Source organism: Puntigrus tetrazona, chromosome 6 (assembly GCF_018831695.1).
Source record: "Puntigrus tetrazona isolate hp1 chromosome 6, ASM1883169v1, whole genome shotgun sequence".
NCBI lineage: Eukaryota > Metazoa > Chordata > Actinopteri > Cypriniformes > Cyprinidae > Puntigrus > Puntigrus tetrazona.
In genome coordinates, this window is record NC_056704.1 from 15,080,039 (window position 1) to 15,102,997 (window position 22,959).

The 22,959-nt window shown below is 38.9% G+C and overlaps 2 protein-coding genes across 2 annotated transcripts in view; both read right to left on the reverse strand.

Moving 5' to 3' along the window:
* Nucleotides 1-2,179: 2,179 nt before the first annotated feature.
* mafaa (v-maf avian musculoaponeurotic fibrosarcoma oncogene homolog Aa) lies at nucleotides 2,180-6,528 on the reverse strand. Its single transcript, XM_043241229.1, has 2 exons — nucleotides 4,769-6,528; nucleotides 2,180-4,256 (listed from the first exon to the last, which is right to left on the reverse strand). Exons 1-2 carry the CDS (start codon nucleotides 5,716-5,718, stop codon nucleotides 4,229-4,231), a joined length of 978 nt encoding a protein of 325 aa, XP_043097164.1. The 5' UTR covers nucleotides 5,719-6,528; the 3' UTR covers nucleotides 2,180-4,228.
* A 5,572-nt stretch (nucleotides 6,529-12,100) lies between these two features.
* Nucleotides 12,101-22,959, reverse strand: part of LOC122346854 (zinc finger CCCH domain-containing protein 3-like) — a 28,475-nt gene continuing 17,616 nt past the window's right edge. The window contains exons 7-10 of the mRNA XM_043241713.1: nucleotides 21,278-21,409; nucleotides 15,374-15,537; nucleotides 14,989-15,158; nucleotides 12,101-12,620 (exon numbers count right to left, since the gene is read on the reverse strand). Coding sequence (XP_043097648.1) covers nucleotides 12,550-12,620; nucleotides 14,989-15,158; nucleotides 15,374-15,537; nucleotides 21,278-21,409 — 537 coding nt within the window. The 3' untranslated portion in view covers nucleotides 12,101-12,549. The remainder of the gene's footprint in view (nucleotides 12,621-14,988; nucleotides 15,159-15,373; nucleotides 15,538-21,277; nucleotides 21,410-22,959) is intronic.

Genomic DNA, 22,959 nt, shown 5'->3' on the forward strand with positions numbered 1-22,959 from the left:
AGCTACTCAGCGAGTGTCACCCAGGCTGAATTTCCGTTTGAGAAAGATACACGCCGGCCTTCCTGTCTTCTAGTCTTAATAGCAAAGAGCATAAAAAAGCATCAGTGTCAGTTATACAGTAGCAACGCCTGCACAAAAAGTCAGCGGCAAACAAAAACGCTCCTCTGGGCTGGTCAGAGGAGAGAAAGATATAAACTCGCGGTATCAGTGGTCAAGTGCCTCTAACCGTGAAGACTTTTAGATGCATGAAGAAAAAAACAAACACTTCTTGAATACTGTAGAGCAGTCCTTTTGTATTTACACACTGCTTAAAAAAATTAGGAAAGAAAATAAAGAAGATAAACCATTCCTGTATTATTTGGGCAAATATTCCAAACAACTCAAGAAACCCCTCCTTTTGTAACTTGTCAGATAGATCTGCTACAGACAAACAAGATGCACTTTAAAACACCGGGATGGTGAACTCTAGTGCATAAGGTCTCATTGTTCCCGAGAAACCTTCAGGTGAAGTATTGATTATTTACGTTGTATTAAAACAGAAATTATTGCGTAAATGACACTGCACTGAGAACAGGGCATTACTGGCCAAAGCAACTCTGATAGAGAGCTATGCTGACATTTTGGCTACAGCGCCGTGTAAAAAAAAAAGTAGAACATTTGTGATTTCCATTCATCTTAATACGCTGAGTGAAGTAGCTTATAGGTTGCAGGTATGATGGAGAGCAAGTAATGCAACATCAAGCCCCACTGGAACATCATGAACGCACTTCAAGTCATGCCAGAGAATTTAATATTAAGACCAAAAAAAAAAAAAAAAACATCTTCTATCTCCTTTTTAAAAGCATTTTCTTTGCTCTTTTCATCATGTGTGAATTGGTGGTCCTTTAAAAGGAGATCAGACATCAATGCTTTGCTGATTATTAGGCATGTGGTGTAAGAGAAAAGAGCCCATGTCATTCCTATAAGTTGATAATTAACAGATGTATGTATTAATAGATTTATGCATTAAACCTAAAATCATCAGTTGCCTAAAATCCAGAAGCAGAAGAGGTCAGGTGAAACACTTAGGGACTGACCGTTCAGGTTTTGCCTTGGACACAACAACAGGTGAAGAGAACACTTCAAAAAAGACTAAAGTTCAGCCACCAACAGGCTGTTTTTATCTTTATACAGAGAGCCAGAACCTGAGAGAGAGGAAAAAAAGAAACTAGATGAGGACTCTCACGTTAATCTTCTCAAACTAATCTTCTACAGACCCGTTCAAGGCATTTAGTATTAAAAAAGCCGTTTATGATGATATAATATTAATAATAATGCACATTAAGGAACATTTGGTGTAACGTAATTAGGAAATAAGTGGAAATGATAGGAAGATTAGTCAATGATCGAAATAGTGTATAGGCTACTGTCGTAAAGTCTGGATAACCTTAAACCGTAAATCGCGGCTCAAACTACTACAAATAATGAGAGTTTAATGTCTGCTATTATAAAAACATAATTCTTTATAATTCTAAGTCTTCGTTTTAATACCCGGGGAAAGTTAAACGCGATCGCGACCTGACACGAAACCCTTTTAGGCTAATTATCAGCGAATAAAAGACAAACATTTAACGTCAATCAAAAATGATTTCTTTGAGACGACTGAGAGCAATAAAAGGAAAAATAATAAGAACAACACGAAGGAGGCAGGAATAAAATCAGCTCGTTCGTGTAGCTAGGCATCTCTCGACTTCATCTAAATCATTTATTTTTAAACATTCGTGTAAACCAAACGCTTTAGAAACGAACGCCACCGCATTTTTATGAACCCGTCCGTTCGTGTGTTCATTTTGCGACGATAAAATAAATCTTTATGCCAAATTAGTAGGCTATTTAACCCCCACAGTTCATACAGTTAAAAAGAATTATTGAAATTCATTTTCGAAAACGTAAAAAACAAACATAACAAGAGACTGAACTTTTGAAAAAGCGCGATTATCGTGCCACGTGCGTGACGAGGCGCTGTTTTTTATAAGATGCAAATAGTTATTGTTTTCACTTTTTATTATTTTCACTTCACCCGTCATTTGAGCATAATAGATGCCACTGGAAAAACTGAATCTTGATTTCCGTGTAACCACAGATCAAATATTTTAGCCGTGAAAAGACACTTGTTGAGTGATTGGGAAAGAGGCTGATGCATTTGACAGGAGTTTTTATTAAACATTATGAAAACAAGATTCTGAACAACATTCCATTTCGAAACATTTTGGTTTGGACTTACGGACACGTAAGGACATTTATAATTTCGATAAATATATAGAAATTATAGGCTATGTACAGTTTTTTTTTTCCTTTTTTCCATTTTATTTATTTCTTTTTTTACATAAGACAGCACGCGTGACAGCACGTGTGGTTATGTAACCCCGAGCCGCTGTGCCTCAAATTAGACCGACAGACAGAGAGATTGCTTCATAACGAACTGTATCATAATTCATCATTTCAACGAAATAAATTAATCAATGTCAACAGTGGTTTTCGGGTGAGAGACATCAAGCAGATACTTGGGAGACCTTATTTTTAGGAGTCTGGCCGATAGATCTGTTAGGAAACTAAGCATACACAGGTCGGAGAGAATTAAAAAAAAAAACTGATTTAAGACAATTTACGTGCATTAGATAATCCACTTTGGCAACTTCTTCATTTAGCCTGAACAAGATGGACTATATTTCAAGCTCAAATGCGCATGATTAGAAAGTTTGCACACAAACCCCCCCGGTGCTGTCGTTTAATCTCGGGACATCTACCTGTAGTGTATTTCGGTATGGTCGGAAGCCTATTATCGTCCCAATGTTGTAATGCAAAACAATAGGCAACTGCTTTATACAGAGTATGCTACAGTTTTATTATGTCATAAAAAGTTAAAACAACCATTCTTGCCCTACGAACGACGGTTGTCATATATCTGAAGTTTTATGTCGTTCATCATCCCGGTTATTAAGACAAATATATATATATATATATATATATATATATATATATATATATATATATATATATATATATATATATATATTTAAAAAAATCTCGAAGAGACGATCTTAGTTATTTTTGATATCCGTATCTAACCGGTATATTACATACCTTTATTTATTTTGAAGTACAAAATTCACATGATCAGAGCTTCTGTTAATTGCTTTCGAATTTGGTGCATAGAATATTAGCAGCAATTAAAAGTCCTTGTGTTTATATGCACTTTAGATCGACTAGCTATGTCCACCGTAACAGCAATTCGATTAACACAGAGGAAAAGAAATGTTATAGAAATCCCAATTCTTCGAATCGTAGTGCAGTAGGCTTCCTTTGAAATCGTACATATTCGATAGGATGAGAGTATCTTTGTCATTTGCATGCTACTACATACAAACATCGTATTAAGACGTTTTAAATAATCAAGCAAAAAGGACTTTTTTTTAAAAAAAAGAACGTTAAATTAACACACCATTTGACCTCTACATATGTACAAGTGGGAATAAATAACTCTGGCTCAGTTCTGTGGTGTTTTTTTTCTTATTCTGTACTTTTAAACGATAGGAAAGAAATGCGAGAACGGCTTTCGTGTGATTTCGCGGGTACGCGCGAGTTCCTTCGCATACACGGTCTGTGTCGAGCAGAAGAAATGAAAAAAAGGGAGGAGAAAGAGTGGTTAAGGGCCATGCTTTTCATCCAAGTGCTGTATGAGGAAGAGAGAGAGAGATAGAGAGAGAGAGAGAGAGAGAGAGAGAGAGAGAGAGACCTGGCGCGTTTGGAGTACCATACATGTCCCGCATGCAGGATTGGTGGGGTAATGCAGACTTGAGCAATGCTCGAGGGCCCTCAAAAGTTCACAAGTCCCCTCAACATCAGTTCACGACCGAGAAAAGTCAAGGGTGTATTGCTGTCTCCCGTTCTCGCTTGTAAGCGTTTTAATATTAGCGTCGTTCCTTGCAAAGTCCCTTCACAGGCTGAAGTTCCGTTTCCCGCGTGTTCTCATCGCCATTAAGACTCGTCGATCCGTTAAGACAAAAAAAAAGAATCAAATGATAAAAATGAAATAAATTAAGAAAGCGGCTGTGTGTCTTTAAACACGTCGGACATTGCAGTTAGCGTGTAACTAAAGAGAGAAAGAAAAAAACCCCACTAATTTACAGAATCCAAAACTGATGGGTCTTTGGAGGCTATGCGTGATCCCATGTTTAGAGCGGAGGTGTTATGAAGTAGAAGGGTCCGTGCAGTATCTGTGGAAGATAATCCTAACATTACACTAACCTTAAGACTTTTATGGTACAGTAATATATGTACACAAATAATGAGTGAAGACTTTAAATATGTCGCTGTAATGTTAGACTACACTCTTAAAAATAAAGGTTCTTCAGTGTTTCTCTGTAGTGCTCCAAAGTAAAGCAAAGGACTTGACTTGCTTGTCAATAATAATTTTGGCGGTAAAAGTGGGTAAAATAAAAAAGTGCTGGATGTTACATTACGGATTCTCTGGATTTGCATATTAGGTTCTTTAAAGCTACATAGAGGTTTCTTTGGAGTCCTTAAAAGCGAAGTATTTATTTGTGGAACTTTTGAAGGTTCTCCTGTCAGACCTTTATTTTCAAGAGTGCACGTTCTAAAGTGGACACTGGGTATTTAAGATAAGAACTGCAAATAAAATTCACACTGAAAATCATAAAAATTAAGTTTTTTAAAAAAACGAATACGTTGGTGCGAAAAAAAAGTCTTTAACAAGAATCACTCTCACATGAAGAATTCCGTGGAAGTGGTTTTGCCGTGAGTGCCGTTGGACGGGTCCCGAGTGTTGCCGCCTCCGTTGCCGCCGCCGTTAAAGGTTCGGCTCGCGAGCTTCTCGTACTTCTCCTTGTACAGGTCCCGCTCTTTGATCAGACGCGCCACGTCTTGCTTGAGTTGCTCCACCTGGCTCTGAAGCGTGCACTTTTCGCTCTCGAGCATGTGGCGCTGCTGCACGCGCTTGTAGCGGCACGACTGAGCGTAGCCGCGGTTCTTCAGGGTTCGCCGTTTCTGCTTGAGACGGATCACCTCTTCTTTGCTGAAGCCTCTTAGCTGCCGGTTGAGCTCGCGCACCGTCATGCTCACCAGCTGCTCGTCCGAGAAGCGGTCCTCGAGGCGCGCGTGCGCGTGGTGGCCGTGGTGGTGATGGTGGTGGTGGTGCACCGGGTGGTGGTGGCCGTTCGTGGCCGTCGAGAGGTCTTCTCCGACGTACTGCTGACCGCGGTATCCCTCGTAGGGCTGGTGGTGGTGGTGGTGGTGGTGCGCGTTGCCGATTAGCGCTTCCACCGCGTCCTCGGGCGTCAGGTTGAGGGCCTCCGGGCTGATGTGATGCTGGTAGTTGGGAATCCAGTAGAGATCTTCCAGCTGCGGCTTGCCCGAGGAGCCTTGGTTGTTGTTGTTGTTGTTGTTGCCGCTGTTGTTGTTGCTGACGCCATTTCCGAGGTTCTGCCCGGGCTGCGATCCGGGACTGGGGGCACAGAAACTGGGCGAGGAAGGCACCGAGGAGCAGGGTGTGCTGATTGGAGTGGAGGATAGCGAGCCCGGGGGCAGGCGGTGGCAATAGCGGTCGGCCTCCGGAGGCTCTTTCTTGACTTCAAACTTCATGAGGTCGAAGTCGTTGACATATTCAATAGCCAGGGGGCTGTTGGGCAAATCTGCGCTCATGGCGAGATCGGTGGCCATGTCAGTCCATGCGACGACACCTACCCTAACAGCCAAAGCGACACGCGTGGGTTTCGCTGGGATTACGATGAAAACGACTGAAGACGAGTGCCCAGGGTTTAATACCTAAGCACGAGCTTCTATTTATAGTGCAGCGAGATATACGTATGCCCATGCATGTAAATGTACTTATACACCTGCCAGTTTGCCTCTTGTTGACAACTTATCCCAGGTCAAATTCACGCGTTAATATCACTGGCCAGGGCGGCAGAAACTCGAGACTCGTGAATTCAAAACCACCAACCTGACTCGTCCTCGCTTCAGCGCGTTAAAGGCGACACGCGGTTTCAGACAAACCGTCCTGCGAGTCAACAGAGATTTCAAATATCCTTCTTCGCCTCCCGAGTCCCGTCTAACCGGAGGCAGCAAAGTTTAAGCTTTCGTGCGAAGAAAGCGAGAACTTTCCTCACGTGTCGCAAGAAGAGTCCTTCGCACAACAAACGCGCGCCGGTCAAGTTCAGGAAACGACAGACTTTACCTCGAAGTCCAAAGGAATGATGCTGCTGCTGCTTCTTCTTCTGCTGCTTTTTACACGGAGACCGCAACAACGTGCTCGACAAATCTCAGCGTAACGTTAAGTTCCTCTGGTGGGACGCTCCGACGCAGCCCGACGAAGAGTGCGGGATTCCGGCTACTAAATTCACCTCCCTCCGCTTTCGCTTTTAAAGTTACATGGGCTGCCGTCACCGTCGCTTTCCGTTTACGGCTAGAGCTTATTTTTGCACCGTTGTCCACCGCTGACACGCAGTATCACTGAAGCGCTGAAAGGGGCAATGTACCACTTTATACACATGGCCCATCTGAGCGTCCCACCCAGAGAACGCGAAGGACCAATGGGAGGAGGCGTAGCGGTAGACATGCATATTCCTATAGCGACGCCTCTATGTGGCAGCTGAGCCGAGCGCGCGGCAGCTGACACGGGCTTAAACAGGTGTTCTTCCCGCCCCCTAGCGACGCCTCCCCTGCAACCGCACGTGGAAGGTGAGCGAGGGGAAAGGCAATAGCCCTGCTTGTCTTACTTAGAAAATGTTTATTTAGAACAGAGCAAACACTTCTTAAACGTTATACGGCACGCAGTGCGAACGCTTTAGGGATAACTTACAAATGTTTAAAACTGATTTCCGCGAGCAGTTGAATTACAGAATTGATAGATGTATGGTAATCAAAATAAAATCACGTATAGGTTCGTTGACTTATTTTTCGCTTCGAAACTAAAAGCCTTATGAGAAATTTCAATAGGTCTACATTGAAAAAAACCGAATTGACTTTTAGGAAGGGAAATTATGACTCAATAACACAATGTTTGCGTTTTTAACACTCTTCTAAGGCGTTTCTCATAAAAAAAATGTAAATGAGATTCAATAAACCCCAGTGCGACGACAATTAAACGAATTAGCCTATGCATCGCGTTTCCTTTCACAACAATTAGGCTGTTTATTAGCAATAAATTATTTGCCATTTATTAATGTATGGAAAGCGAGCCGTCGTTTAGAAACCAGGCGATAGATATGCTGTAGGAGAATTGTTCTACAAAACCCCTACCGGCGTGTTTGGACAGACCGTTTAAAGTTTAAATTGATTAGATAATTATGTATTAAACTGCATATTTCCTCAATGCGCCGTAACCCCGCGAACAGTCATTCAGTGTATTGATCTGATAGCATAACACGCGCGCGCAACTTTCCTCCCCGCTTATGACCTATAGGCGGTGATGAACTCAATAACGCGTGATCCAGCAATAAAATCAATCCACATTTCCGCCGGATAGGGAAAAATGCGCAATTTGTGCGGGTGAGTTAATTATGATCCGCCTCGCCGGTGCCAGCCACGCTCCGGATTTCTTTCGCAATTAACCTCTAATTGCATCTCGACTCATCTGCGCGGATCGACAAATAATTAAGCCCCACGCAGCGCGCGCCTTCATCACCACGGCATATGTCTTAATCAGAGGAGCCAGTCTCGCGCTGAAGGAAGGACCGGAAGATGAGGGTCAGTCCAGCGCCCTATGCGAGGCCGGGACTTACTGCAGCGTAAGGACTCGGAGGAGTGTAGATCAATATAAAAAGAATTATATAAAATATTATTATAAATAAAAGAGACGAAAGACGTAACGATGAGGTCAGATCTGAGGGGTTTATCTCGACATGCCTTGCTCAGCAGTGGATCATCTACGGGTGCCGTCAGAATGAGAGGCAAAGCGGCTAAATCCAGCCCATCAATTAATGTTTTGTGAAGCAAAAGCTGTTAATAAACATTTTTAACATTGATGCGCTAATATATGCACCGTCTGTTCACGATAGACGATACATATATTATGAAAAAGTGGTCTCATCCGATTCAGGAGAGAAAATGCGTGCAGATCAATCCCAAACAGATCTAAACACGCGTTTAGAAAAACAGTGTACTTCATCACTTGATTACTTTTGTTGTTTTTTCACCTTATAAGACATTAATTGATGGACAATTATTGTGATGCTTTGATCAACACTTATTCTGACGGCACCCATTTACTGCAGATGATCCATTTGTCAGCAAGTGATATACTGCTCATTTTTTCCGATTAAGAAATGATCTGTTCTGATGAAACTCATTACATCCTGGATTTTTGAGAGAACTATTCCCTTAATGCGTTTGAGGTCTTTACATTCCTATGCAATACTCGGTCGGTAATTGGTTCAGACGCTTGCCAGTTTGCAGTAATGTTCATCATAATTAATTATCAACCTAAAATCTGCCGTACAACTTACTTCTTACTACATCCGAGACCTCTACTAAGTTTATGTAACATGCTAAGACTTTCTTTCCAGGTGCCAATGAGTGAAATACAGACACGCTTGAGGCTCAAATCTGCCAACGGAGGGGAAAAAAGAAAAGCCTAAGAGGACGGGACAAATCATATCAAGGTATTTGAAGTTGAAGGTGCGCTAAGTCATTATGGGGGTTTTATCAAATAAGCACGAGTGGACCCTAAAGTCCAAGCTAAGCAGTCCGCTTTGAAAATGCCACATTTAAGAAGATCTGCCATCGTCCATTCAGTGAGCGGAGGTAGGTGGGTGTGGATGTGGCCGAGGGCTTGAGACATAAATTTTGAAGTCAGGGCTTTCATTGTGCCTTTGCATATTGGGAGTTAGCTGCTGGTGCATTTCTACCGATTTAAGCAAAATGGACATCAGCACGTCCAAGGAGAAAAAGAGTATGATAGTGTGAAAGAGAGAAGGAAGGGGGGGGGTGGTTCGGACCAGACATCTGTGGAAACGACTGAGGCGGATTTGGCCAGTTAACCCCTCTTTAGCCAAAATAGTTGAGAGGTGCGAGAGGTGGAGTAGGGGGTTATCGGGAGATGGTTTTTGTGGGCCTCAGAATCTCACAAATGCCCGTTCAAAGACTCAGCAGTAACCGTTCCGACTACATTCAAACTAACAAGTACACAAAGTTCTGTGAGGTTCTCAGCGGAAAAAAAAAAAGTGAAAGTGAAAGAGCGAGACGACAGAAAAGAGAATGTTGGAGAGAAAGAGAAACCGATCACTTCAAGAGAACCATGAAAAAAAAAGTGAAAGTGAAAGAGCGAGACGACAGAAAAGAGAATGTTGGAGAGAAAGAGAAACCGATCACTTCAAGAGAACCATGAAAAAAAAAGTTGAAAGTGTGCTAAAACCGAAAGCTTTAAAAACGGCAGGCCAAAAAAAAGATAAACAGCAATAAAGCACAAACTGGAAAAACGAGAGCAGGAGTAAAAGTAAAAAAAAAAGGACAGAGGAGAGATATACTAATGACTAACTACTTGCAGTGGAAGTATGATCTTTATTGATGGGCTGGAGTCTTTGCTGAGCTGTAACAAGTTTGTCTTTTTTATGCCTAGGCGATCTATCGAGGTAGAGAAAAATTACACTTGACCTTTCATTCTTTCCTTTTCTCATTCAAGTGAGATTGTCCTGGAAAAAATGTGAATGTGTTTTCTTCCTTTCTCTCTCGCTCTCTTCCTCCGTTCTCTTTCACATGCGCTTTTACTAAAAATTGAAATATTGATCTTAATTAGAGTTTGCCGAGCTCAGCAGCCTGCGTTGAGCTTTGAGACAAGCGGCAGCAGACATCTGTCTAAGGCACTTACATCCTCGCCGTCAGAGCGAGAGAACGAGAGGGAAGGGGAGGGTGAGAAAAGAAAGAGTGATTGCTCCATGAATTTCTCTTTTTCTTCCCATGCAGATAGCAGAGACTGGTGAGTGACCGTCGTTAAATAGTGAGCAAGCGTCACCCCGCTTTACTGTACAACTCAAAGGTTATGACTGGAGTTCTATAGTAATTCATTTAGAGGTTTTAGCATTGAATATTGACTGTTAAATGAGAGTTACCTAAACATATACAGAATGAAGGATGAAGAACAAAAGCCTTTTGCCTGACGTTGTACCTGAATGAAAACAAAAACAACTTCAGTGGATCTTAAATGGGGGAAAAGGCAGGTGTTTACACTTTGTTTTATTAAAACAAAAGAAAAAGAAATCAAAATGAGGTAACGGTGACGCACTAGGGAAGTAAACTGAGCAATATTTGTAGAAGAGACAAGAAGCTGAAAATAAAAAAAAATGCATCATTTGAACTGTAAAGTTGATTCAATTAGGCTTTACATTTACTTTACACATCAAAGATTATTAAGTGAGTAATAAAATAGATTTTTAAAATAGAATTATGCATATTTAACTTGGGTATATTATTTGAGTAGTAAGGTTGTAGGAAATGTCATTTTTAGGCAAGAAAATTGTAAAACTGGACATAACTTTACAGAGCAAAGGTTAGTAAGTTATGGTAAAAATCATATTAATATTGCTAAACAATGCCCTGTGGCTATATATTTGAAACTGTATTTATCAAAGGTTGCAAAAGTCATTTTATTTGAATTTTTACTCATGGACTTCATATCTTCGTATCTTGTGGTAAACAAAATTACGCAGAATATTTTTTCAGTTGACTCATGTTAAAACTTGTGTATTGTTTCAAATTTAAATAGTTATTTTATTATTTTAGGGTTATTTTTATCAATATTATTATACTGATTAATTTTATTATTTTAATTTCAGCAACAACATTGCAAAACCGGACATAACCAAGTGATTTTGTCAAAATAAAACCACGATAACTTGCACATTGTTTGTCTTGCGGCTATATAACTGAATCCACTGAAATGCTTAAGGATACAAGCACCTCAACAAAACGATGGACAAATCAAATCTACCTATTTTTTCAATGAATATTATCATTTTGATAATCAACATTAAGTCACAAGTTGCTTGAGCTAAACTACGAACTCCGGCATTCCTTTAAAACAAAAAGAAAATCTAAAAGCAAGAGGCGCAATGCAAAAAAAAAGACAAATAATCCAAGAGGGGTTAGGTGATGTATGACAACTTTAGTTGATTTTATCAACACGCTTTCTTGTGAAGTATTCCTTCCTGCATGAACGATTAAATAGAGAAGAAAGATAGACAGAGAAGTCAGATGAGGGAGTGTTTTCCTTCCCTCCATCCCTCTATGTCATCGTAAACGTGGTTCGCATCATGGGCACGGCCTTTATCTCGTTAACACGGCGGCAGGCTTGTCAGTGCCAGCGAGCGTGTGCTGTTCCGCAGCGAGACCCTCGCCACGGTGTATTAATGCCCCCTGTCGTTGCTGCCGGCGACGGTTAACCAGGTTTCCCGCCGCGACCGGCAGTCGTTTGTCACAGAGCAAGGAGCACGAGGCCTTGGTTCAGCGGAGCATTAATAGTCTGAATATCAGCAGTCTCCGCACAGTGAGGGGCGTTCAAGGGATTACAACTCCCATCATCCTCTCTGTACCACTGTTTAACACTCAACATACTAATTACATTACCCGGCGGAGAAGAGCGAGAGGAGGAGGAGGAGGAGGAGGGGGAGGAGGAGGGGGAACCAACGGATCCTCAATCAAATGTGCATTTTAGGAAAAGACAGGGAGAAGAAAAGGAAAATGACATTGTCAGAAATTAGTTGTGATGGATTTGGTCAGACAGCAGTTAGAGAGGAAAAAGTGAGAGGAGAAGAAAAATGAGTTTTGAGGAGTGTGAGGGAGACGTAACGTTTTCTATAGATTCCTTAAGACTCAATTACAGTGACAGACATGCAGCCGTGAGCGATGTTCTCCACATCCACCTGCCTCACAACGCGTGTAGAGAGATGTCGATACTTTTCACGTTAAACTATGGTATTCGGAAATCAGTTTGGGAGTGAGGCGGTCTGCGACGGTATACGGTGAAATAACAGAAAGATCGCTTAAAGGACTGAAATGTTTTGTCTTCCGTATGTGCAAAACGCGCTCAGAAACAAAGACGAAGTCGTGCAAATCACAAAGCAATTTTATTGAGTTATTTCCACATTTGAAAATAGATTTTCACAAGTTTGCATTTGAAATAATACAATTTCTCTGCATAACAAACCACTACAGAAAAGCCTTTTTTAAAATCCCTGAGAAATACGTATACATTTTTAAACTAACTCTAAGAACTCGATGCGAACGTTTGCATTTTGTCAGTATAGCATTTGATTATAATGCAGAAACTGAGTTCTGTAATGAACGTATTCTGAGAAATGTTTAATAAAATCTTAGAATTGCATTGCAAAATTCCTGAAACCAAACATGTGACTTCACACCAGAAAGTAGCTGTGAATGTCTCATGTAAAAACGTCTTTGTAAACCATTTGGTAACAGCAGAATTTATGCTGTATATATTACTAAAGTAAAAAATCAAGTTAAAATGATTTTTGTTAACGATTAAAACACCCACCATCAGCCCTCCTTCGGCAAGCTTTCTGTCTGTGTTGTAGATAAGAATCGTGGCTTGATATGTAGCGGCTTTCCTGTAACAGAGACGAAAGGAGAGGAAAAATTCCAGAAGGAAGAAGTGTTTTGTTCATGTTTTGGAGAAAGTGAATTATTATTTGGTTACACAGCAGTAACTGAAGGCAAAAGTGAAAGTAGTGGAAACTTTGATTTGTAAAAACAAGACAGAAAATAAATAGCACCTGCTATATAATGACAGGAGTAGCTATCGCTCTGTTTTTACTGATAGAGGAGTGACACAGGAGTGTGTGATTGTCTCGGGGTGAGTGATAGCGCAGGAGAGACCGAGGGAGAAAGAGAAGATGCAGCCAGTGATGCATAGAGTCTGGGCTAATTTATGCAAAGCAGAGAGAAGTTCGTCACAATCTTTACAGTGAGAGTTAAACTGTCATTAGTAACAATTAACTGCTCTCGGTGTGAGTGCCATTGTACCATGAGGAGGCAACAGTTTAACCTCACAAGGGTGGGAAATCCACAAAAAAGAGAGAGGAGATTTTTAGATATATTATATATTAGTTTGAAAACATCAATCAATAAATGCAACCTACATGTGTTTGTTTATTGTCCTTTTGCTGAAATCTAAAGTGACATCATACTTCTAAAAGATAATGAATGCAGTAAAAATGTTTTCAAAACGTTACCACAGTGTCCTCCTCCAAATAACTAAAATGATAATTAATAGAGGAGTTAAGGAATCCAAAATAAACCAGAATTTCAGGCAACAGGATGAGAAAGTGACATGTGAAAAGCCATGGTGGTCCGGTGGGCACCTGTGCTATTCTAAGACACTGGGCTGCCATCAATGATCCCAAAGAGGAACTGTCCTGGAACTTGGCACGAGAGAAATAGGAAGTTGGCAGAGTGATGCGTGCGTATGTATAACAAGCATAAAATTGTATAAATATGCAGACGCGATACTTGCCATCACTCATGAAAGATTTAGAAATAGAAGGAAACCCTACATGCATGAACATGAGCTAAAACTGATCAGAGACACGGAGGAATTCATTTTTAAATATTTGTGTACGGAGAACAAGTGTATGCCATGCTTCGGTACGACCAAATAAGTGTGAAAAGCCACTGTGTCAGGGTGTGAAGTCAGATTTTAATGACAGCAGTTTCTGTTCTGCAGAAACTAATTTAAGAAAGGAAGTATGAAAGCATGAGAAAGGACAAGACTAAAGCGTTCAGATGAATACCATAAAATGTAAACCAGTTTCTCAGAATCTTTAAGAGAAGTTATTGTCATTTTTGTTAAAAAAAAAGGTCATGCGCGTGAGGGAAGTATATCAGGTTTGTCTTATTGAGTGTGGAGAGAGAAAAACACTGTTCCATAGGGTGCGGCTGGTGGGGTGTGTGTGTGTGTGTGTGTGTGAGGATATAGGGGCCCCTCTCCACTAATCCTCTATCAGTCAGAAAGACATGCCAGCTTCAGCTGTGCCTGTCCTTAACAACAAACCTAAATATTAGTAACCCCTCAGTAAGTATTATATACCTCATGTAGCCCCTCTCTTAAATAATACCAACCCCCTCGATATTATTAACCCCATCACTGCGTATTAAGTAGCCCAACTTCGAACTCCATAAATATTTATTACCTCCTTACTCTTTATATATACAGTGACCCTAAAAGTATTTGGACTCTTAAGCCACACTTAACAAGCCTATTTTCAATTTATATGAATATAGTTTTGCAATATATTGGATGCAAAACAAGTGGCTTCTGCAAACAGGTTTCGCAAGACCTTTTCTTAGAGCTAAGTTTATTTTTACTCCAATTTGTGTTTTATCCAAATTTCTCAATTTTTTTACACAGACGTCCCAGCAGAGCAACAACAGGTGTAGTTGTCATCACATTAACTATGGACATTTTATCTTAATTTTGGTCCGACTTTATATTAGGTGGCCTTAACCACTATGTACATGCAATCATTTGATACAATGCAATTATTGTGTACATACACAATAAAAGTTTTTACATTGTACTTTTATGTTTAAAAATACCAATATGTAGTTGCGTCTGTAATTAATTTCTGTAATTACATTTATATTTACACTGTTGACCCATCCCTTACGCAATACTAGCAGCAAAATTTTAGGTTTTTAAGTTATTAGTACATAAGTATTATAGTATTTATAGTACATTACACTTATTTTTTAATGTAAGTACATAGCAGGCAACATAATATGAAGTGTACACTTAATCGTTAATAACATAATCATCATTTATGTTAACAGATGATGTGCAATTTTTGTAAGCATTCTTTAAATTAGCACCTGGTTTCATATTTATATAGCATTGATTCATTAAGTGTAGCTTTAGAGTTCATATGCTTTGGCCAATGTATATATTGTATGTAATCCTGTGGACATATAAATACACACCTTTGGCCTGTGGGCCTGCTGCAGGAGGGACCTTTGGGGTATCAGGGTTCTCTGGCATGTCAGGAGAGCTAGACAAGGAGATGAAGGAAGGTAGCTTCTCAGGACCCGAGCAGGATGAGCCCTCATCTGCCTCTGTGGACTCTGTAGATTGTGTCTGAACTACCTCTGAACTGAAAAGGCAAAACACCAAATAACATAAGAATTTTATAAAAATTAAAAAAAAAAAAAAAAAAAAATTCAAAGGAGTTTTCTTTGCTTATGAAGATTTACATGGTTATTCAGTTTGCTTCCCTATAACAATTAATAATAATAATAATAATAATAATAATAATATATATTTTTTAACAGTACAGAAAAGAAAAAGAGATTAGTCCCTGATCTGGACCTCTTTAAAATGTCTGTAGTGCGTGCTTTCCTGGCCGGTCCAAAGCTTGCGTTAGAGGCGGATCGTTTTGAGCTCTGTCTGTGGTGCAGTTTGCATTTGGATCCACGTGGACACGCACCGGTACTTGAGAAGTCTGGACACACCAGTGTGTGTTTCTTCTTGCACTGTGAAGAGAGCAGAACGTTCGTTTTATGGGTTGGTTATGAACATGTGGGGCGCTGTCAGGTTAATAGGAAATAGAGATTTCATGAGTGCCACACTCTGTGGGAGTGCACTGAAGTTAGCAAAAGTAAGTGTTTGCGTGTGATCACACATCGGTAGGTGCATGTATCTGATATGTGAGAGAAGGTGAGCATGTGTTTGTGTGTGTAAGTGAGAGTAGGTGAGAGTGTCTGTGTGCCTGTGTAATTTGGGCGTAAATTGGTAGCTTCATTCTTCGGGAGACCCGATCCCTCCCACCTGTCAGAGGAGCTAATTATACCTCACTATGGGGTGAGGAGCGAGAGACGCGTGTATAAGTGAAAGAGAGAGAGAGAGAGAGAGAGAGAGAGAGAGAGAGAGAGACTGGCCAAGTGTGGGGCATGTTTCTCCAGAAATAAACAGAGAGAGAGAGAGAGAAAAGAGAGAGAGAGAGAGTGTGTGTGAGAGTGTCTGTATGTGTGTGTTAGAGGGATCGTGTGTCCGGGAACACTGTGGACTCCCTGTCACCCCTTGAGGCAGACCGCCCAGAGACACTTTACCCAACAGGGATCAGGTCATAGCCACAAGCGGCCTAAAATTACCAAATTTACAGTTATTAGGTTTTATCTTGTGGTGCTTAAAATTGAGATGCAGAAAGCTGAAAGATTTTGTTAAATTAAACCCCCAGCGATCGTTCACACAGGTTATGTTTGTAGTAATCCCGCTGCGCTACTTTTTTAATTGTCACACGTGTATCGGATTGCTACTTTTTTCAGTGTCTAGCACCAGAGAGGTCACATTTTTAGTTAACCAAAATGCTTACCAAGATCCCTTACTAAAGCCTCAAGGAGGTCAAAAGTACAAGACAGATATGATGCAAAAAAAAAAAAAAAAAAAAAAATCAACACAACAAAAATAAGTGGAAAAAAACAAAACAAAAAGAAAACGAAAAAATTAAGAAAACAAAAAAAGTCAAATCACCAAAAAAAAAACACATTTAAGTGTATGCCATAGACTCTGTCACTACAAAAAGACATCTATAGTGTAGCTATGGAGTCTGTAAGTCCAAGGTGACAGCTTTTGCTTTATTTAATGTTAAACAAAAAATATATACTTTTTTTTTTTTTATCTATACACACACAGTCTAGTGTAACTGGATTATTGTACCCAATGAATCTGGGACTCTAATGCCCCCTAAATCATCCTATAGACAACATCATCACTCACCACACTCATGGCTAATTGGCCCAATTTGCTAAATCCCTTGCCACTTGAATTCAGTCGATTCCAATTCCACCCCATTTCAGAAGAGCATTTGGGACCTTTCTTTTTTTAAACACCCATTTGTTTCTTGTTTGACTGATAACATCCATGTCGAGCTTTAATCATTCAAAGGTCCGGTGGAGACAGATAGAACCAATGTGTAAATTGTGAGAAATTACAAGCGATGTGAAGTGGGATAATCTGATCACAATTAATTATATGTCTGACTATTGTTGTTATCAATTAAATAATTACATTTGTGAGGAAAATGGCAACTTATAATAATTTTTTTCCCCATTAAATGTATTTATGTAATTATAGGGGACTTGAAAGAGATGCTAACTATCCAGCCAACCATGCACAATATAAACCAAATTCCTGATCTTATCCAAACTGATAAAGTCAGAACAGTGAACAGTGATCATTAACTCAATGCATTCAGTGTTGGCTTACAAAATGGGGCCAATATGGCGTCTAGGATGGGACAGTGCTGCTTTGCAGTACAATTTAACTACTGTACTATCACACTGGCTTCTCTGTGGCATTTATAATTCAACAACATTGACTGCATCCACCTAGTCTACTCTCAGCCGCCATCAGACCATTTGATGGATATTGACCACTAAGATGGCCATAGCTGGTCGAAACCCCCCAATTTGAGACTTCGTTGGCGGCTATGCTACATCCTGAATTCAGGGTGCAAATGTTTAAATCAGTCTTTAAGGAGATAAAAGGTTTTGTCTATTTGTTGACAAGCTCCTAAAGCGGCCTATTATGATAACTATTTTCACAAATTTGCAGGTCATCTTTTTTAGGTCTTTTTCAGGAGCTCTGTCTAATACAAATTACATTTTAGGTCCCACTTTATATTAGATGGCCTTAACTACTATGTAGTTACATTTAAATTAATAGTTTGGTACAATGCACGCGTTGTGTACATATTTTACAGTGTACTTCCATGTTTAAAACTACCCATTACATCTGTAATACATTTTTGTACTTACATTTATAATTGACCCATCCATTACACTTTCACCAACCCTTAAACCTACCCATACCACCAAACCTGTCCCAAACCTTACCCGTATCCACCTCAATAGCAGCAGTAGTGTTTTGCAGAACAATATGAACACAATAAGTACATTGGTACTTATTTTTGCATTTATAATTTTTACTCATGCGTTAGGAGCCACCCTAATATAGATAGGTTAAATTTGGATTTCCATATTGTTGTCTGAGTCTGCATCTCTATTATTTGAGAAAGGCGATATTTTTGTTTGAATGACGTGCACTGTGCTTACTATTAAAGTACTGACAGAAAAACCTGCCTCTTTCATCCCCTTTCCAAGTGGGACAATTCTTGGCTGATAAAATCAAAATCCTAATACTCATACTGTATATATATATATAATATATAATATATATATATATATATATATATCTATATTATATCTTATATTTTTTTTTTTTTTTTTCTCTGACATTATTCGTTTTCAATATATTACAAATATTTTTTTCCTCTATGACATTTTACTGATTAAATTGATCAATAATAAAGTCTAAACACTTTTACCTACATTTAACATGTGTGATGAGCAAGCAAATAGTCCTAAACCTATTCCTTTCATTCCTACCAACATTCAATTCCTACAAATTATCGGAAGCTCCAATGTGAAAAGTATGGGCGATATAAATCTTACCTAACTTATAAGCTGATTGGCTATTTGAAATCATATCTAATTAGAAGAAAAACCCGTTGATGGGAGGTGGACGCAATACTGAGAAGGCTCATTAACTTTGATGTTCACGGCTGTGATCTGGGCAAAGAAAACACAAAAGCCTGAGTCCTCCCCAACCACGCTCTCTCATACATTTTAATTTACATTAAAGCAGCAAAATAGAGGGAAAAGAGAAGAGTGTGAGGGAAAAAAAGAGAAGTGGATGGAACATCTTTATATCAGTGCAAGTTAACAATTTTCCACTTGATTTAAGAAAGGCTGGGAAGTCTCTGGGGCCTATTAGAAGAGCTTTCTACTGGCCACAAAGCAGAAAGAGTCAGCACATTTTACATTACTGAGACAGAAAGCAAGAAAGAGAGAGAGACAGAAAGAATGTATGGTGGTGTGAGCTATGATAAAGAGCTAGGAAATGAGAATAGTGACAGAGTGATAGAGGGATGAGAATAAGAGAAGGGGAATCAAAAGGAGAGTGATCAGGATGAGGTGTGAATTGTGTGACCAGCAAACAAAAGAAGAAATGGGACAGAAAAAAAAAACATGTGAAATGAGAGCTAGAGGGGAAAGAACAGAGAGGAAAATGCTGAAAGGGATCTGAGAGTCATTTAACCTTGCTCCATGGTGACTATCCAAATGCTGGCCTCTGCCTGTACTGCTATCACTTGCACTTTCAAATCCACACTGTTAGTCCTTCCATCATATCTAAGACAGTGCTTTTGGGACGGCGCAAAATTACAGACCTAAGCACTTCAGCTAATAGAATAAATATTAATATCTCTCTTCTTATATATTCTCATTCTCACCCCAAATATTTAAATGAGCCCTGACAGAGAGAGAATGCATTTGTTACGATGAAGGGAAAGCAAAGACGAACAAATGGAGGGAAAAAAAAAAACTGACGAAGACAGGCAGAGACAAAAGAAGGCAGGGCTTAGCTTTCTGGAGAAACAATTCATTAAGATATGAACAAATCAAGGAAGAAACTGATAGGGGCGGCGATGAAAGTTTCTGCGGAAAAACAATGAAGGGAAGCATACTGTCAGTTTAAAATAATAAATCACTTTTGTTCTGGCATATATGAATTATGTTATCAAGCCTCCCGCTTTAAAATCTAGCGCAAAATGGCTTTACAGTTTAAAAAAAAAAAAGAGGCGCTCAGTAATTTTTTGGATTGGAGGACGTGGCAGTTGTCTTGGACTTAGAACTGTTTGATCACAAGACTTAGAGAATATCTTTGGATTTAATTTTGTGTGATCTCAATATGGATACATCCACAGGTGCCCAATTCCATGAGAAATTCAATTGTTCAATTATTTTGCTAAAAACATGACTGTTTTTTCTTCACATGAAATCAACTGATGAACCGGACTGGAGTTGTCAATTACTCGAAGATTATATTTTTTCAGCCGTTTGGACTGACGGCACCCATTCACAGGATCCTTTGTTCAGCAAGTGATGCTAAATTTCTTCAAATCCAAATCTTGGACGGCCTGATGGTGGTGAGCTGTATTTTAGGTGAAGCATTCCAGCACAGCTAACACTCCTAACACTCAACACAAATGATCAATGTCATGTATTAAAACCAGACAAAAACAAGAATGTAATAGGTACTACAACATGATGATGTTTCACATATGCAGCTAAGGTTGACTACAACAATGAACTGAGGACAGGTGTGATGGGGGACAAATGAAGTGTGTGTGGGAGAGCTGGGGTGAAAATAGAGGTCACGGATGGGTTAGAACCTGCTAGATTAAGCTCATACGAGGACACTTGGTAAATGAATTATATTGTCTCTCTCTTATTACTACTTTCAGTATATAGCCACTCTACAAAATACGGAAGAGTGGAAGCAAGGCATATAACATCATAAGCACACCGATGAAGGTTCAGATTAACATTAGTTTCAAGTCAACACCAGGCTCTATTTAAACCTCTTGCAAAAAGTCATCACCAATAAACGGCATTCATTCATTAAGACCTATAAAACTGTCATCAACTGAAAAGCATTTTAATCCAACAAATGTTATGAATGTCAAACTACATGTACACTTCAATAAAGAGGACCTATGAGGATGCAAGTAAAAGTGAAAATAATTTTGTTGACATTGTTAACCTGAAAGTTGAACCACATGTGTTATGTGACAAATGCAAGACCTCTCACCATATAAAATTACAATTTCCTTTGGATGCTTTTTCCAGTGTTAAAGAGCTACATTTACTAATTTGTATATTTAGTTACTAAATGTATATAATACTATATGCTTACCTATAATGAGTGTAATACATTTTAATTTAAAAAAGAATATATATTAAAATAAGAAAACATATTCTTTATAATTTCTTTCAAAATTATTATTTGAAAGTTTATTTTATCTGAGGTTCATTTACCTACATGTTTTATCTGTAAAAATCTGCAAATCAGCAAAAAAGCAAATGCAACATAAAAATATCAATTATAATACATTTGAAAATGTCCCATTCAAGACTTTCCAAATAAAACAAACTATAAATAAAAAATTATTTATAATTAATAAAAAAATTATATATATATATATATATATATATATATATATATATATGCTATATATATGTATATATATATAAACTAAGTTATATACCTAAACAGGATGATCAAGGTAGGAAACCGTTAGAAAAGACTCCATGCTCAAGCGTTCAAGTTTAATCAACATGTTTTTGCGTAGACACTATCAAACTGTCTTACCTTATCTCCCTGAGGGCAGTAGCCTCGGACAAAGTCTTTGCACACATCAGCTTTGCGAGACACATAAACATGGCTGTAGGGACAGCTACTGTTATTACATATCCCCTTCAGAAAATATGAGCACACAGGCATCTATAAAGAAAGACAAACAGCGATGCAAACAATTTAAAACACCAGATATCCACAGACATTTAACCAATCTCCAGCGCTAAACAACAAAGTAAGTGTGAATGAATACGGTTCAGAACTTCTGAAATGATAAAAGCAGTTACAATACAGCTTAGCTTTTAAACTCCTTTTCTACCAGATGTGTGTCAATACAAAGTAAGTGATGGAAAACATAAATGAGTTATACATATACGGCAGCGGTATTGTCTCACGTATCAATTGAAGTCCCTGTCAAAACATACATTTATCACACATTGTCTAATCAGTAATTATGTGCATGTGTCATGGCACAGATTTACAACTCCTCGTGAATATAATCTGCATGTATGAATAATCTGAACGTGACGGAGAGCTCTCTGGTCTTAAAATAGAATGTGAGGATCGCGCACACGATGAGCGAGAGGGGTGACGCTGACCTCTTAAGTGGAATCTCATTTCCATAGAAGAGGTCATGTTCTAACAATGCTACAACTAATAATAATAGTGGGAAATATTTTCTCATGATGTTTCATTTGTGGGGAGAGATATTATTTTGCTGTATACTGGGCAGATGAATGTTCATGAGTTGGGATTGAGATGTTATTCTCAGTTGTTTGAATTAGTTTTAGTTGTAACATGTTTGACTATATTCATTTTAGGTGACTTGTAAGTTATGAGATCTGTTGTTGAGCTGTGAAAGTGGAGAACCATGAGGTGGTTTCGTGGGTGGGCATGCTGGGTGGTGTTCTTTCTTTGGCTGTGGTTGCTCTGGATATGTGCAGTGAGCCTGGAAGATGTGAGGGTAGCGACTCTGTGCGGAGTGGCTGAAATTACAATGTGTTTGAGATGGCATGAGAGGCCTTAATGTGTTGAGTGTTGGGCGGGTGGGAATCAGCGGGTGGAGTGGCGTATGTTTACACAAGTAACCGCTCTCTGAGAACTTTGTGTCCCGAATAACCATGAGCAAAGTGTGTACTGCACAGAAGGAAGTGTGGTGAAAGGTTCTTTACAGAACACAGAAAACAGTTCTATTCTACTATTATGGAAGCAACACTTTCTTGAACACTTTTGCAGCATTAATTGTGATGACGTGTTGACACTAACAAACTTTTTTATACTATTTTACTGAGAGGATTTGAGGATATTACAATATTATTATAAAATGTTAGAAAATGTGTTAAACTTGTTGTGTGTGTGTTTGATGATAAATGTTGATGATATTCATATATATATATATATATATAATATTATTATTAACAACAATATATATATATATGACACACATACATTTTTATCAGATATTTTTCAGGTATTAACACAATCAAATTGTGGTGGGAACAATTAATATTTAAATTTAACATTTTGTTTATATATTCATTGTTGATGCATTTGCAGTTGTGTGTTTAGTCGTTGTAGTAACGCGGACTGATTTTCTCCATTCTTGATATTTGAAAAAAGGTCTATAGAAAAAGATTGCTATATATCCTCTTCAAACCTTAGGTCTCTTTAATACACTCTCTGTATGCAATACCCCA